Source organism: Pleurodeles waltl, chromosome 2_1 (assembly GCF_031143425.1).
Source record: "Pleurodeles waltl isolate 20211129_DDA chromosome 2_1, aPleWal1.hap1.20221129, whole genome shotgun sequence".
NCBI classification, from domain to species: domain Eukaryota; kingdom Metazoa; phylum Chordata; class Amphibia; order Caudata; family Salamandridae; genus Pleurodeles; species Pleurodeles waltl.
This window is the reverse complement of record NC_090438.1, coordinates 806,457,188-806,475,204: the sequence shown is the minus strand read 5'-3', so window position 1 is coordinate 806,475,204 and position 18,017 is coordinate 806,457,188. Positions and strand designations below refer to the sequence as shown.

At 43.9% G+C, this 18,017-nt stretch overlaps 1 protein-coding gene across 4 annotated transcripts in view; it reads left to right on the top strand.

Annotated features, from left to right (window-relative positions):
- The window catches only part of DROSHA (drosha ribonuclease III), a 608,989-nt gene that overhangs the window by 160,034 nt on the left and 430,938 nt on the right, over window positions 1-18,017 (top strand). For all 4 annotated transcript variants that reach the window (XM_069218569.1, XM_069218578.1, XM_069218550.1 and 1 more), the window contains exon 4: window positions 5,520-5,754. In XM_069218569.1, the coding sequence (XP_069074670.1) occupies window positions 5,520-5,754 (235 nt within the window). The remainder of the gene's footprint in view (window positions 1-5,519; window positions 5,755-18,017) is intronic.

Below are 18,017 nucleotides of genomic sequence, written 5' to 3'. Positions count from 1 at the left end.
TCTTGGTACACCATCCCTTTGAAACCTTCAAACGTAAATATACTTGAGGAAATTCCTCATTTGCACTTCTAAAAATGTCTTCGATTTTAAAATCTGTGTACTTTGTAAAGTGGGATGCACTTTTTTTGGCTTAAAGCTGTGCTTTTGGAGACCTTTCACCTTTTCCTGTGTCCAAGTTGGATCATTATGTGATAGAGACTTCTAGATGCAGATTCCTTACCTTTGAGTTTTCCCTAGGCATCAGACTGGTTCTGGAAGATTTTCGGGAGCAGTACCCCTGCACGCTGGTAAGTGACGTCTATCGATTCTTCGCCGGGAATGTTGTTGGGGGTCCTATATAAGTGCCACCTAGGTGCGCCTACGTCATTTCTTTTCTTTCTGCGACGGCCAGTGCTGATTCGAACAGAGCTACCTCTCAGTCAATTTTTTGTCTGGCCTTTTTAGACTTTTGTTGCGTCTTTTTGAGAGATTACTGTCCTGATGTGTCGAGGATGTCTTCTAGGAAGACAGGATTCAAGCATTGCGGATCTTGTCATCGGGCAATGTCTGTGATGGATCCACACCTCGTGTCATTGCTGTTGGCAGCACAACCACAACCCGAAGTCGTGCTCAGAGTTCCAGGCGATTCTTCAGAAGGCTTTGAGGGAGCAAATCCCTTAAGCCAATTGCGGCCTGGCCATGCAAGTCAAGGTCTTGGTCGAGAGGAAGACCCTGGGACCAGTCACAGAGTCCGAAGTCATCGTCATCCCACTCCAAGTCCTCAGGAAGAGCAGTTAAGTTGAGGCATAATAAAAAATCCAAGAAGTTGAATCACTCTTTCACCTCTGGTCTGTCGGCTGATGAGACAAGGGAGCATTGACGCTCTAGGTCAAGTTCTGAGGAACCTGGGCTAACTCTGCACCTCCCCGAGTTCCTGGTGAGTTGGGGGGGACCCCTGCCCATCTCCAAGAATTTTATGAGGCCATGCGCCTCATTTTTTGACAACCAAACCCTGCTTGAGCACCTCAATCTTTTCCTCAAGAAGAAGTTCAAGATGCTCACGTTGGCTCAGGTCTTGTCTGCCTCGGACATACCAGTGAGACATACCAGATGGCATATGCGGACTCTGCAGTGGGACCTGAAGGTCCAGAAGGCACAACATCAGAGGAATCTCTGTGACAGCATCCAGCTCTCGGAGGGAACTGCAAAAGATCTGTAGTGGTGGTTAACAAACCGCGATTGGGTCATTGGCAGATCCCTCTTCCTTCCCCAACCAGATTTGACAGTATTGACAGATGCGTCTCTTCTGGGATGCGGTGGCCATCTGGGAGAGGTGGAGATCAGAGACGTCTGGTCTCCTGCATAAATGGGACTGCACATCAGCCCGATGGAGCTCCTTGCGATCCGGCTGGCATTAAAAGCCTTTAGTTCCTCTATCATGGGAAAGATGGTGGAGGTGTTCAGACAACATTGCCATGTGGTACTGCAACAAACAGGGCGGGGTGGGGTTATGGACCCTTTGTCAAGAGACACAGCACCTGTGGATGTGGCTGGAACATCAGGGCACATCTGCCATGCTCTCTGAATGCCAGAGCAGACAATGAATGGTGTCTCCATCCGGAGGTGGCACAAGGTCTATTTCAGTGGTGGGTAGAGCATTGGTTAGATCTGTTCACCTCTGCAGAGAACACGCAATGTCAGCAGTTTTGCATGTTGGAGTTTCCAAAGCAGCAATCGCTTTTAGTCACAAGTGGAGTTCAGGCCTCCCACTCATCCCACTCCTGCTCAGAGTTCTCAAGAAGATCAAGAACGACGGGGCCCAAGTTATCCTGGTGCGTCCGGACTGGGCATCGAGAATCTGGTATCCCGAGCTGCTGAGCATATCCATCGATCTTTCTATCAGACTGCATGTTTGGGAGAATCTTCTGTCGCAGCAGAAGGGGAGGTTATGCACCTGAACCTGTTTACTCTCCACCTTCTTGCATGGTGATTGAGCAGTGGCAGTTGACATAATTTATCCTTCCTTCCAAAGTCTATAAAGCAAACTTGCCAGCCTAGTGTCCATCCACCAAAACGGTATACTCCTGTCGTTGGAAGGAATTTGTGGCATAGTGCACAGACAAGTCTGTTGACCCCTTTCTGACCCTATCTCTGAGGTCCATTATGTACCTTGCTCTAGTCTGGGCATTCTTGAGGGATATTTGTCTGCTATTTCTGATTTTTTTGCAGTTGCCTGATCAGCCTTCTTTGTTTAAGTCTCCTGTTGTACATATGTTCCCCCAAAGGACTTACACATCGTTTTTCCTCGTCCTTATTCATATGCCCTAAAGGATCTGAATTTGGTTCTGACTTTTTTGATATGGGCTCCTTTTAAACCTCTCCAGAATTGTCCTCTCAGGCTTTTCACTTTGAAAACATCCTTCCTTGTGGCAATTACATCGGCTTGCAGAGGAAGTGATCTTCAGGCATTGTCATCTAAGCCGCCCTACCTTTCAATCTATCCTGACAAAGTGGTGCTGTGCACTGGATCCTCTTTTCTGCCAAAAGTGGTCACACCCTTTCATGTAGGCCAATCCATAACCTTGCCTACTTTGTACACCCCCCCACATCCTTCTGAGGAAGAGGTGAGACTCCATTGCCTGGACCCAAAAAAGAGCATTGGCATTCTATCTTGATTGTATGAAAGAGTTTCAGGTGGATGACCAACTCATTGTAGGGTATGTAGGTGTGAAGATAGGTTTGGCAGTGCAGAAGCAGACCATCTTGAGGTGGGTTGTACTCTGCATTAAGATTTGCTACGCACTGGCCAAAAAGCAACCCTGAGGGTTTTCACACTCATTCTACCCGAGCGTTAGCATGTCGAGTTCCAATCTTGGATATCTGTCAGCCAGCGACGTGGGCATCTCTGCACATGTTTAACAAACACTACTGCCAGGACAGTCAGGTCTGTAGGGATGGACACTTTGCCAGTTCGGTCCTGCAGGACTTTATAGTTTCAACTTGGTTCGCAGACCCACCTTCTGGGATGGTATTGCTTGGGTATCTATTTTAAAGTGAGGAATCTGCTGCTAGAAGTCTATATCACATAAGCAAGTTACTTACCTTTGGTAGCATCTTATCTCCTAGAGACTACATGTAGCTGCAAATTCCTTACTGACTCACCTTTCCTCCCCGTTCTGGGAACTGATTTCTAAGGGCAGGGGCCTTAGTTTTAACACACCAGTGGTCCATGTTCTTCATGGCTCTGTGCTTCTGGCATTTAAAGTCATGAAAAGAAACTGACGTTGGTGCCCTTGGGTGGCCCCTATCTAGGACCCGTGGACGGTGGCAGGTATGGAGCTGATCGATGCCACTTACTGGCGCGAAGGAGTACTGCTCACAAAAATCTTTCATATCCCGTATGATTCATGGGGAAAATTCAAAGGGAAGAAATCTGCAGCTAGGTATAATCTCTACCAGATAAGGTGTTACCGAAGGTAAGTAACATCAGTTTCAGCTCGTAGTTATCTGAATACACATAAATAGTTTTACTTAATAAAACTATTGTATTTTGTTAGAAAATATTGTTTTATTTTGATGGTTTAAATAAATCTGACAGCTTGCTTTCCAAACAAAGCACCTTAACAGATGTTTTACAAATAAATACAAAAAAAGTATTTTGTGCCATATTCTTGCTGGCTTTCTTCCAGGATATCTGGGGGTGCTGCAGTATCCCTACTTACAGCACCACTGCCTCGTCCCCTTATTCGACTCCTATTCCAAATTGCATGTTCTAGTTCGATCCCCTAACAATACTGCATGGCCTGTGGATTACGTTTTCTAAAAATTCACCTTTTGAATTGTCCCTGTCTGGATGCTTTAGTTCTCACAAACTGGTAATCATCTGCTTGCAACCAACCAATATTCAATGCTGCCCTTAACTTATCTATTCATCCGATCTATCAAACTAACATACCCAAAACCACCACCAGTGTTGACTTGTAACTCACCAGTGGGAGCTTCCTCTGCACTCTGTTCATTTCACAAGTCTTGTGCAAGAACTAACGAACCCACACCCCCTGCTAGAAGTGACATCTAACTCTTTAATTCCACCACATTCTGGGGTATTGCATGTAACGGTTTATTCTGAGAACACAAGACTAAAATCACTAACCAAAGGAAATGCTACTACATTTGTGTTCTGAAGTAGTGTGCTGCTCGCCCAAAGGGCTTTAAAACCTCATCCAGGGTCGTAAGCACTATATAAATGCAATCACAATCATCCAGTAAAATTGTTTTCTTCCATTGGACAAACAGCATAAAGTTCATGTTCAGGTAACACAAAATAGCCAACACATGTATTGCGGTGTAAGGCGCACCGCTTCTTCAAGACAATTTCTTCTAAATGCTTATTAAATTAATAATCCGCATATAGAATGCTGTCCTACAATGGAAGCAACATTTCTGATGAGATTTGATCAGTGTTAAATGATTCACCAAAGGTATAGAATCCAGTTTTGCTATAAAGGATTTCATGTTTTATTCATGACATTTGTGCTGTTTAGTTTCCTGACGCCCCTTGAAAACAATTCAAACTCTAGGTATCATGCTGTGGGCAGCTTACATGTAGACTTTGTTTTGGAGAGCCTTTATAAAAGAACAGTTTAGGCATTACAGGATTGAATAACAAGCCTTTTATAACCACCCTTCTCACTAGAAGTATAGCTAAAACCATTAAAAGATGATGCAGGTGTCCGCATACATGCAGTCTTCTTGTAATGGGTTTATTTATGCCTGTTTAAAAAACAAATCAAATGTAATAAGTATTTGCAAGGCCTGTAGCTAGGCGACTAAAGCCAGACATTAATCGTTGCCATTATTGTGGTGTTTTTTGGTGTATCTCCTTTCTATCCATCTCTTTTTGTGTCGATGCTTACTTGGGGTGGCAGCAGCAGGAAAAGTATGTTGGTGTTTTTCAGTGTTGCACTACTCATATATTTAGCTTGAATGGAAGCAAAGTGGTACGGTGAGATTTTGTGATGAAGTTGCTGCACTTGTTGGCTGAAGAAAGATACTTCCCTAACTAGGGGAACACTGAAACTAAAAGCCACATTGGTTTAATATGTGTCTGGCAAATTAGCACAAGCAGTTGTTAGGCCATCGTAACTTATTACACCTAAAAGTATCAAAACCATTAGCCTTTTCATTACGATTAGCCGGCATACCATCAGGGAAAATCCAGATAGATGTAGATGGTATTAATAAAGAGAATGTCTGTTTTGTGTTCACGAAATGTAGATTTTGTTTGTAAACATAAAATTAAATGTAAAATGGTCTATCGCCAAATGCTTTTCCTGTATTGGTTGTGTCTCATTTGCAAATCTCATCAGTTTTGCAAAAACGTTGAATACCAGGAAGAGGAATTCCATGCTGGAAAGATACAGTCTTGTTAAATATCTATTCTTGTAAATATTTAAAATTTGTAGAAGGAGAGCAGAAAAATTGTCACTTTTTTAATCATGTCAAGAAAATAAAAGTATTCTTTTTCTGTGTTGTTTCAGTCGAAGTGTGTCACCCGTGCAGGTTCGAAAAAGAGCCCGGGTGGAACAGGATGGTGCCTCAGAAAGACAGAGCTCTACGAAAGAAAATATCTTGCCAGTCAAAGACACAGTGGACCAGACAATCAGTGAAAAAATTGAAGTGGATGAGGAAGAGAATGAGGATCATCTACGACCTGTGTGGGTTCGGTGTACAGATTCAGAAAATTACTATTCTAGTGACCCCATGGATCAAGTGGTATGTACTAAACGAAGGCATGCACTCTGTTTTCTCAGGAAATGAACCTAACTACTGTTACCCTACCCTATCTGAAGATTTTTTTTTCTCTTAAACCAAAATAACTTATGTCACTAATCTAGTGGCTGTATAAAAAGGATGCAAATCCATTGCCTCAAATAAGTAGCATGCTTCTTCATAGTGGTTCGCACATCACTGGCAACAAAAGTTGCAAGGTGGCTGTCTTCAAGCTTTTTACCTTGCACTTGTAGGTTTTGTCTACAAAGTGTGTTTAACTGTTTGCTGTCAAAGAACTGTCGCAAACTATACAAGTATTTACAAATGGCTTTGCACCAATCCACTGCTTTCCATTGCTTGGCTTACTTGTCAGTCTAATTTGCTTGCTTTTTAATCAGTGGCTTTCCTTCCACTTCTGATGTTTGTCCCAGCCCTGGAACATGGCTTCTTTATTGCTGTTTTATTTATATAACTTGTATTGTTTCCCAGTTTCACATTGGGCAGCTTTTTTTTCTTTTTCTTTCAGCACTCCATGAGAGTCCATGTGCTTTCTTGCTTTCTCCCCTCTATGCTGCTTCCCTTCATCACCATCCCATCCCCCCTCGCTCGTTGCTTTCCATAGGTCCTCGGTTTCTCAACTGCTCTCTACTCACCATTGTATTTTTTCATGAGGGCCCCCTGCAGTCTTGGTGTTACCCCCTCCAGCTCAGATCGCCCATTGATCCTGGATGCCCTTTTAATTGTACTTTTGATGACTGTTTCTTGTGTCTCTTGCAGCACCAGGTTTGCATGTTTTGATTAGTTTTACAAATCACCTTGCATAGATCTGCTTTCTTTGTCTTGATGGAGACTTTTCTGACTTGAGCTCCTTCGTGCCCTATCCAAATCCACAAATTATCCCAAACACTGTAAAAACACCACTCACACTGACAAGATCCCATGTTCCTAGTACTTTGCACTCCATTCTCATTCCTTGGTCAAGAGAAATAAACGCACAAACATTACCAGGTAACCAATACGTTCAAATGTTCCCTCATCTGTTGAGAAAATAGGAGAGGTATTAAAAACATGTTCCTTGTGCCCTCAGAGTAGGCAAGTTGACATAAGATATAAATATGGGTAGTATTTCACTGGTTTTGACGTCAAGGAGTCAGCTGAACAGACTTCAGCTTTACTGTGGCATCACAAGCCAACAGCACCTTCTGTTTGTCATGTAATTTGGTTGCATATGGATGCGTAATGCAATACTTTTATACATTTGGCGTTCTTGTCCGATATTTAATTAACCAAAAATATTGCTTCTTTAGCCATCATAAAGCTGTTTTTATTAACTTGTCCTTGTGGACTGTTATGGAGCATGCGTTTCTATTGTATCTATGTGTGTCTGTATCAGGCTATTCTCCCTTTATCTCAGCTACACTCTTCTTAAAGCACCTAAAGATATAGGTGCTTTCAGAGTTAGTTCTGTATATATTTAACAAGCAAACAACTGCTTCTGAATGTGGTATTCTCTTGTCTACTAAATTGTATTAGACTTTCAAGATATAGAATGATTTTGGAAAACAAATAACTTTACACAGCTGTAAGAGCGACTCAGTGTGCGATTTTTGACAATGTAATTTGGAATATCTCGATTCCCTACTCTGTATGAACTGTTAGGCTGCTTTATTTCATAAGGCTCTCTGGAGGACAAAAAGCTGTGTTAACCATGCAGCAGTGGTGGCCGGCAGTTTTAGGGGGGGAGGGGGGCGGGCGGAAAGCACACTCACACATGTACATCCATTAACAACATTCATCAACATTCAAACCAACACACACACACACACACACACACACACACACACACACACACACACACACACACACACACACACACACACACACACACACACACACACACACACACACACACACACACACACACACTCCCACACACACTCCCACACACACTCCCACACACACTCCCACACACACTCCCACACACACTCCCACACACACACACACTCCCACACACACTCCCACACACTCCCACACACTCCCACACACTCCCACACACTCCCCCACACTCTCTCACACTCCCACCCCACACCCCTTGACCCTAGGTCAGCCAGTGAGTGAAGGCAGCAGTCCTAACTTCATCTCAGAGTGGGATGGGGTCAGTGAGACTGCTGATCCCACCCCACTCTGTGACGAGGTGTCACTGATTGACACTCGCTCTGGGCACTTCAGGGCCTAAACCTGAAGCTCCCAGGTCGAAGTCAATGGGTGACGCTTCAGACCAGCAAAGTTCAGCTCAGGCAGCCAGGAGTCTGCGCAAATAGCGCATGCCTGCTCCTGGCTGCCTGACCATAACATGAAGGTTGTTTGTCAGGCTGACCTTTGTTCAGCTTGACCGGCACTCTTCATGAGGTGCCAAAGGTGGGGGGGGGCATGGCCCCTCCAACCTAAACGACGGGCCGCTCCTGCCATTCGGGGATTCATACTTTACATTTTTTAAGTTGCACAGATATATGTGCAGCAGGCACTCAAGCCACTGGGCTGTGTGGTTATTTGCATCCTCTTAAGCTGCTAGAAGGCCTACTTTAGGAAGTAAGATGTAATGTGTTCTTACTTTGATATTACTGGCTGATGCTTGTTTGAGACTTAAGTAATTGTGAATTAAATTCTGTCTTCCATTGTAATAATATCCACATAACAGTGCTAGTCATACCTAAATGCCACGATGATTGCTCTCACTTGTTTTGGGCAACCAGCACAGGAACGCGAAACGCAAGCAGTATCAATGCTAGCTCTAAGAACGAGACATGGAGAGAGTGTTGACATGCATTCACAAATGCATTAACAGAAATGATGTCACTAGAGGGGGTGCAGATAGGGCCCACATCCAAGCTGTGTCCACCCCCCCCCCCCCCACCCATTCCCCACCCCTGAAGTGGATTCACGTGCCAAGAGGCAACACAAGAAGAAAAATGCATCGCACTGTGCCACGCACATCTATTTGTGTATTTACATTTGAGGCAAAACACAAGCCTCCTACATGTTTGCGTTTGCTTTCTGTGTGTGTGTGTGTGTGTATGTGTGTGTGTATGTGTGTGTATATATATATATATATATATATATATATATATATATATATATATATAATGTTCGATGGCATGTGTAGCTGCAGATACACATGCTGTGCATTATCCTGCTATCTAGTGTTGGGCTCGGAGTGTTACAAGTTGTTTTTCTTCGAAGAAGTCTTTTCGAGTCACAAGACCGAGGGACTCCTCCCCTTGCGGCTCCATTGCGCATGGGCGTCGACTCCATCTTAGATTGTTTTTTTTTTTCCGCCATCGGGTTCGGACGTGTTCCTCTTCGCTCCGTTATTTCGGTTCGGAAAAGTTAGTTAACAAACGGAAAATTTGACGGTATTGTTTACGATCGGTATCGGGTTAGACATAGCACATCGACACCGAAGAAAAGAAGAGCTCCGGCAGCCCTTCGGGGCTTCCACTCCTCGACGGGGCCTGGTCGGCCCTACCGCGTGCATCTTCAAGGCTCATGGAACGGACCCCATTCCGCTTTTGCCCCAAATGCCACGCTAAGTATCCTTATACAGACCAAGATTTGGTCTGTAATCTGTGTTTGTCTCCTGAGGAGGATACGTGCGAGGCCTGTCGGGCATTTCAGCCCAAGAAGACGCTGCGCGACCGGAGAGCTCGAAGGCTTCAAATGGCATCGACACCGGCCGGACCCCCGACGTCGAAGAGGAGGAGACATTCTTCATCCCAGATTCGGACTCGGACGAGCCCGAGAGTGAGCAGCTGACGAGGCAACAAACCGTGAGTAAACCAGCCCCGGCCTAAACTCACTCGAAAATCATGAAGGCCCAGGGGACGCCACCGCCGACAGGCCATGGCTTTACCCGAAAGCACAGTAACCAAGCATCGGCACCGAAAAAGGGCACACAGCAGCCGAAGACATCCGACTCCGGTCGAGATACCGGCTCAGAATATACTCGGCACCGAGATACCGGCTCCGACCAAACTCTGCACCGAGAGATCGGCACCCCGAAATCAAAAAAGGTTTCTTCGGAGCCTAAAAAGACAGCTGAGAAGGTTTCGGTGCCGAAACACCCTGCCTCGGAGCCGAAACAAAGCTCCTATACCGACGAATGGGGCCTTTCCTGACAACTACAAGGCCATAAGTTTGGACAAAAACTGGAGATGGGAGAGCCAGACCATACACAGAGGAGGCTCCATATACAAAAAGACACGGGGAAAATAAGAACTCTTCCCCCAATTAAAATGAAGCTGAAGCTCGCATTCCATGAAACGGAAATGCAGCCAAAGGCAAAGGTGGCTAAAGAAAAAACACCACCACATTTTTCTCCACAGCCATCGCCACCGCCCTCACCACATCTGTCCCCAATAGCAACACCCCCAATGATGCAGTCACCAACGCACACAGGGATGAGCCAAGATGAGCCAGATGCTTGGGATCTATATGATGCACCAGTCTCTGACAATAGTCCGGACTGTTACCCGGCAAGGCCATCACCACTAGAGGACAGTACTGCTTATATGCAGGTGGTTTCCAGGGCAGCTACTTTCCATAACGTAACATTACATTCGGAACCTATAGAAGAGGACTTTTTATTCAATACCCTGTCATCAACACATAGCCAATACCAAAGCTTGCCAATGTTACCAGGCATGTTAAAACACACCAAACAGGTGTTTCAAGACCCGGTGAAGAGCAGAGCCATCACGCCTAGGGTGGAGAAGAAATATAGACCTCCCCCTACGGACCCTACTTACATTACGCAACAACTAACTCCTGATTCAGTAGTAGTAGGAGCAGCCCGGAAAAAAGCAAACTCACAAATTTCTGGGGATGCACCACCACCCGACAACGAAAGTCGGAAATTCGATGCAGCAGGCAAAAGGGTGGCAGCACAGGCAGCCAATCAATGGCAAATTGCCAATTTGCAAGCTCTACTGGCAAGATACGACAGGGCACATTGGGACGAAATGCAACATTTCATTGAACACCTTCCCAAAGAGTTTCAGAAGCGTGCCCAACAGGTTGTATAGGAGGGACAAAGTATCTCCAACAACCAAATAAGATCGGCTATGGACTCAGCAGACACAGCCGCCAGAACAGTAAACACGGCGGTCACCATTCGGAGACACGCATGGCTACGCACCTCCGGATTTAAGCCAGAGATCCAGCAGGCTGTGCTGAATATGTCTTTTAACGGACAACAATTGTTTGGGTCGGAGGTGGATACAGCTATAGACAAACTAAAGAAAGACACTGACACGGCCAAAGCCATGGGCGCGCTCTACTCCCCACAGAGTAGAGGCACTTTTAGGAAGCCACACTTTAGAGGGGGGTTTCGGGCCCAAGCCACAGAACCTTCCACCTCACAGGCCAGACCCACATACCAGAGCCAATACCAAAGAGGAGGTTTTCGGGGACAATATAGGGGTGGACAGTTCCCTAAACCAAGAGGGAAATTCCAAAGCTCAAAAACCCCACAAACTAAACAGTGACTCCAACGTCACAAACCCCCAAGAGTACCAAGAGTATTCACAAAATGCCTTGCGGTAGTAGCTGCTCGTATTAGGAGGCAGCACATGCACGTATTCCCTTACTTAGACGATTGGCTAATAAAAACCAGCACTCAGCAACAGTGTCTTCTACACAAAAAATACGTCATAGAAACCCTTCACAAACTAGGGTTCTCTATAAACTACCAAAAATCACATCTACAACCGTGTCAAATACAACAATACTTAGGAGCAACAATCAACACACAGAAAGGGATTGCCACTTCAAGTCCACAAAGGGTGCAAGCCTTCCAAAATGTAATACTAAACATGTACCCAAACCAACACTATCAAGTGAGGTTTGTAATGAAACTCCTAGGCATGATGTCTTCATGCATAGCCATTGTCCCAAACGCAGGACTACACGTGCGGCCCTTACAACAGTGCCTAGCAACACAATGGACACAAGCACATGGTCAACTTCAAGATCTAGTGTTGGTGGACCGCCAAACACACTCCTCGCTTCAATGGTGGAATCCTATAAATTTAAACCAGGGGCGGCCATTCCAAGACCCTGTGCCTCAATCCGTGATCACAACAGAACCTATGGTAGGGTGGGGAGCACACCTCAACCAGCACAGCATACAGGGACAATGGGACGCTCAACAAAGCCAACTTCATATAAATCATCTAGAACTGCTAGCAGTGTTTCTAGCATTGAAAGCATTTCAACCGTTAATAGCCCACAAACACATTCTTGTCAAAACAGACAACATGATGACAATGTATTACCTAAACAAACAGGGAGAGACACACTCATCACAGCGGTGTCTCTTAGCACAAAAGATTTGGCATTGGGCGATTCACAATCACATTCGCCTAATAGCACAGTACATCCCAGGAATTCAAAACCAGTTAGCCAACAATCTCAGTCGAGATCATCAACAAACCCACGAATGGGAAATTCATTCCCAGATACTACAAACTTACTTTCGAATCTGGGGAACACCACAAATAGACCTATTTGCAACAAAAGAAAACCCAAAATGCCAAAACTTTGCATCCAGGTATCCACACCCTCACTCCAAAGGCAATGCGATATGGATGAGTTGGTCAGGGATATTTGCCTACGCTTTTCCCCCTTTCCCACTCCTTCCTTATCTGGTAAACAAATTGAGTCAAAACAAACTCAAAATAATACTAATAGCACCAACCTGGGCTCACCAACCATGGTATACAACACTACTGGACCTGTCAGTAGTACCTCATATCAAACTACCAAACACACCAGATCTGTTAACTCAACACAAACAGCAGATCAGACACCCGAATCCAGCATCGCTCAATCTAGCAATCTGGCTCCTGAAGTTTTAGAGTTTGGACATTTAGACCTTACACAAGAATGTATGGAGGTCATTAAGCAAGCTAGGAAACCTACTACAAGACATTGTTACGCAAACAAATGGAAAAGATTTGTTTATTACTGCCATAATAATAAAATTCAACCATTACATGCTTCTGCAAAAAACATTGTAAGCTATTTCTTACACTTACAAAAATCAAAACTAGCATTTTCTTCTATCAAAATACATCTCACAGCAATATCTGCCTATCTGCAGATTACACATTCAACATCACCCTTTAGAATCCCAGTCATCAAAGCATTTATGGAGGATTTAAAAAGAATCATACCCCAGAGAACACCACCAGTTCCCTCGTGGAACCTCAATATTGTATTAACACGACTCATGGGTCCACCATTTGAACCCATGCACTCTTGTGAGATGCAATACTTAACCTGGAAAGTAGCCTTCCTAATAGCTATCACATCTCTTAGAAGAGTAAGTGAAATACAAGCATTTACTATACAAGAACCCTTTATACAAATACATAAACATAAAGTGGTTCTCCGTACAAATCCAAAATTCTTACCAAAAGTTATATCACCGTTCCACCTAAACCAAACAGTGGAACTCCCAGTCTTTTTTCCACAACCAGACTCAGTAGCCGAAAGAGCCTTACATATGTTAGACATCAAAAGAGCACTAATGTATTACATTGATAGATCAAAACAATTTCGCAAGACAAAACAATTGTTTGTAGCCTTCCAAAAACCTCATGCAGGAAATCCAATATCCAAACAAGGCATTGCCAGATGGATAGTGAAATGTATTCAGACCTGCTATATTACAGCAAAAAGAGATCTGCCTATTACGCCAAAGGCGCACTCCACTAGGAAGGAAGGCACCACAATGGCCTTTCTAGGAAATATACCTATGACAGAAATCTGTAAGGCAGCCACACGGTCTACGCCTCATACATTCACAAAACATTACTGTGTAGATGTGTTAACAACACAACAAGCCACAGTAGGACAGGCAGTATTACGAACATTATTTCAGACAACTTCAACGCCTACAGGCTAAGCCACCGCTTTTGGGGAGATAACTGCTTACTAGTCTATGCATAGCATGTGTATCTGCAGCTACACATGCCATCGAACGGAAAATGTCACTTACCCAGTGTACATCTGTTCGTGGCATTGGACGCTGCAGATTCACATGCGCCCTCCCGCCTCCCCGGGAGCCTGTAGCCGTTATAAGTTGATGAAACTTGTACATTTGTAAATTTGTAAATATATACTATTTTTATACACATTTTGTACATACATACTCACTCCATTGCATGGGCACTTTTACTATATACACAACTCCTACCTCACCCTCTGCAGGGAAAACAATCTAAGATGGAGTCGACGCCCATGCGCAATGGAGCCGAATGGAAGAGTCCCTCGGTCTCATGACGCGAAAAGACTTCTTCGAAGAAAAACAACTTGTAACACTCCGAGCCCAACACTAGATGGCAGGATAATGCACAGCATGTGAATATGCAGCGTCCCATGCCACGAACAGATGTACACTGGGTAAGTGACATTTTCCATATATACACACACATATACACACACATACATAAAGTTGCGACCACAGCACTCGTAATATGAATAGTTTTACAGTATGACAAATTCTGATGTAGAGTATCCAAAGTGTGAAATACAGTAGTCTTCTTGATGTTCCAAATGGTGATTTATTCGGTTCAGCAAATACGTGAAAAATAGGTTATGTGTTCAAATACAGCCAACACGTGTTTCGTCACACAGTGACTTTTTCAAGGCTAGATTTGAGACAAATAGTTAAGGAGTCCATCTAGTTAGTGCTGTAAAACACCGTTGTCAGATCAGACAGGTCAATGTGTTCCTTCTGCTGGTAGTATAAAGTCAAACTGAGCGGCTATGTGGTATAAATCTTCCATGTGTTGAAAAGATAATTGCCAAAAGAGCGTGGTCAAAGGACCTTGATAAGTTCTAGGGTTGTTCAGTGTATGCCGTAGTACACATACACCAGGCCTTGAAACATCTACTCGCTATGGCCAGTCATATTTCATCAGGACGAGCTATTTTTAAGACCTACCCGCCCATTCTGGCGAGGTGACAAAGATAAGGTGTTCTGTTTTGTGTTCAGATACAGAGGTCAAAAGTCAGTTACTCTTCTTAGAATTACGTTTTCTTCTCACAGGAGTTTGTAAAGTGAACTGTCTGACCTGCTGGACAAAGAGTGAAATGAAAGGGTGTAGGGTGTCAGATGTTTCCTAACTCGCACTTAAGTAGCTATGTTAACTGTACACACTTTAAAAAATATATTTCAGTAGTCGAGAAAGCCCATTTTTTGTACTTCTGAGTGATGAAGTATTGTTTTAATAGGATGGAAACAAATCTGAACACTTATAATAAATATGTATTCTGAAACCCAAGTGTCATAGATTATTGTTAATACACTTTATACTTTTATCAATAAAGCTGGAAGTTAGTGGGAAATCTTTTGTCCATTTCTTGGAAATGTACTGTCTGGATATGACAGTGCGGTACTGCATCATGCTTAGTTCTATGTTTATTAGAAGTGAGTCTTTAAGCATAAAACGTAAAACTCTCCTGCCCCTGCCCTGATGGCAATGCTGTTAGTAAACTAAAAGTCAAGTCAGAGAAAATGTGTACCTTATACGTGGGCTAGATTCTTAGGGCCTAATTCATGAGGAAGTCACACAGTGAAGCGCAGCAAGTCACCTGGTGCACTGCACTGTGCGAGAGGGAAAGGTCGAGAATGTGAAGTATTTGGGGCAATACAGCGCTTTTCTGTCCTTTTCTATGCACTGACGCACAATGGGCTGCCTAGCACCAACACAGGCACCCTTGCATCATGGTGCAAGGGTGCTTGCATTGCATGCAGGATTGTTTTGGGCAGAAAGGGCCACTTTGCTGCACAACAACAATCCTGGGAGTCATATTCCTCTTTCAAGGTGTACTGAAGAATGAAGCACCAATAGAAAGATGAAGAAACCAGGAGGAATAGGGATATTTCTCCTTTGTACGGCTCCTCATTGAAGGTGTAAGATTTTGGCACATCCCCAGGTTAACAACTTCTTGTAAATCTGGGAATAAGTAAAAATCACTAATAGATGTGTATGAACACCCATGCAGTGCCAAAAGAACGGCTTCCCAGGGCAGAGTAACGTAACACATCGATTTCTGCTGCGTTCCATTACTCAAGATTTTTGGAGCCACTCAGAACTACGCAAAGTGGCTTTGCATGTCTTCAAAAATCTGTATTAAGATTTGCATCAGTCTTTCACCACGTGGTGCAAGAGAGATGCACCCAGCCTCATAAATAGGCCCCTCATCATACATGGAGTAAACGCTTTGTCTGTTTAATCATACTAAAAAGTTTTTTTTTGGTACACCTGAAATGGTGAACTCACATATTTGAAGGTGCATTCATATATGAGAATTAATCAAAAAGTGATTGTGTAAAATAAAATATTTGCCTAGGATCACACAATTTGAGACCCGCTTACTGGTCAAGTATATTACAGTCGGGTCGAGTAGATTATTCAAGTTACTCGACCTGCAGGTCTGGTAAAATGTTTGATTTTTCGAGGCCTGTGTGTGTGTATGTGTGTGTATAATATACATACATATATACACTCATCCATGCATCCAGTCAGCCAGATTTAAATATTTAAAGCAACCATGCACATACATGTGCATACCCGCACATGCATGTGCACACTCTTTACAGTTGACATTTACAGGTGGCCATTTCAGTTTATTCTGTGACCCAGTGTGTGCCCCTCCCCCCCCCCCCCCCCCCCCTAAAAACAAAACAAAAAAAAACCTAAAAACTAGAGATGCAACTGTTCAGATGGTCCCTCAACCTGTCTGCCTGTGATAGCTTAAGCTACTGGAAGGTAGGTCCGCCAGTTAACAGGGGACTGCTTCTCTTATGCTTTGAAACAAAGGTAAATTCACCTCTCGAACCCCTGCATATTATTTTCGTTCCTGAGTGGTCACTTGACAGCTTATGTCCTCAAACAGTCACACCTTGCTTAGGTCTCTCTTTTGTCCCCCCTCCACCCCACCACCCGACCCCTACCCCTGGGTGCGGTGTAAGTTTTCAATACTTGTTTGCTTATCTGTAAAGAGGCCAAAAAAAAACAACCAAAGACATGGGGAGTCTGTTTTTTTTTTTTACGGTAGGGAGACTTATCCTGGCTGTCTTCCAACTCAGGAGAACTGGGGTGAACGGAACAGATCACAGCAGCTGTTGTTGCCTTCCTTCCTCTTGAGTGCTTTTGTCCCCTGGAGCATAGCTTTTGTGTCTGTTCTAGATTCACCTATTTCGCACAATTCTGTTAGTGTTTTTGTGGAACAGTGTATTTACTAAAAATACCTGTGAGAAATTGCTCCTTTTTGCCTGGCCACCCCAATTTCTGATGAGTTCTATTGCTGCTTTTTATACTCTGCTCTCTAGAAAAATCGCCGTTTCTTTCATACCTTGCCTGCAGTTTATCCTTAGATTTTTATAGGTATATACGCCCTTCCCATGGCCCTAACCCTTTGGGCTTGCCCCCTCTCCCAACTTTCACTAAAGAATCATGATTATTCATACTAATAGGAGGAGGAAGACCTTGATGATGCAACAAGCCTGAGGTTGCTATGGTCTAACTTTAAGGTCTCTACTACTGTAGGAAATCGGATTATTAATTGGGGTTGGTGACTACCCACCTCAAGGAATAATCACAACCTTTGTCAGCGTGAACCACTAAGTCACTAAATAAACCTGAGCTCATGCCCTTGGTAGGAAGGGCACAATGCAGACAGGCTTAAGTTAATGACAATGTGTAAAGTATTTATGCAGTACCAAAGCAGTAATAACGTTGAAATGCAAAACAATAAAAAACCCTAACGGGATTAGAAGTAAAATATAATAAACAAAATGACAAAATTCAGTGAGGGGAACCACAGAGATGATTTTTTACATTTTTTTATTAGGATTAGGGCCATTGATAGTCAATGTTTGTGGGAGACTGGGACCTAGGCGCAACTTGACGCTGACCACAATGGTATATGGGTCAGTTGCATCAACCTGGTTAAAGATTTTACCTTTCTCAGATAAGTCCTTTAGGTCTCAATCCACCACAGGATTAAATTTCTAAAGCCCTTCCCACCCCTGCCCCAGGACCACAGGGGAGGCACTTAAAGACTCACAGGGTGTGGGGAAAGACCAAACAATCTAGTCCATGTCTAGTTTTGGTGGTCGGCTGGGAAGATGCAAGAAATTGCCTCCTGTAGCTTGTGTCTCTTTAGCTTTAACATGAGAACAGCTTTGACAGTTG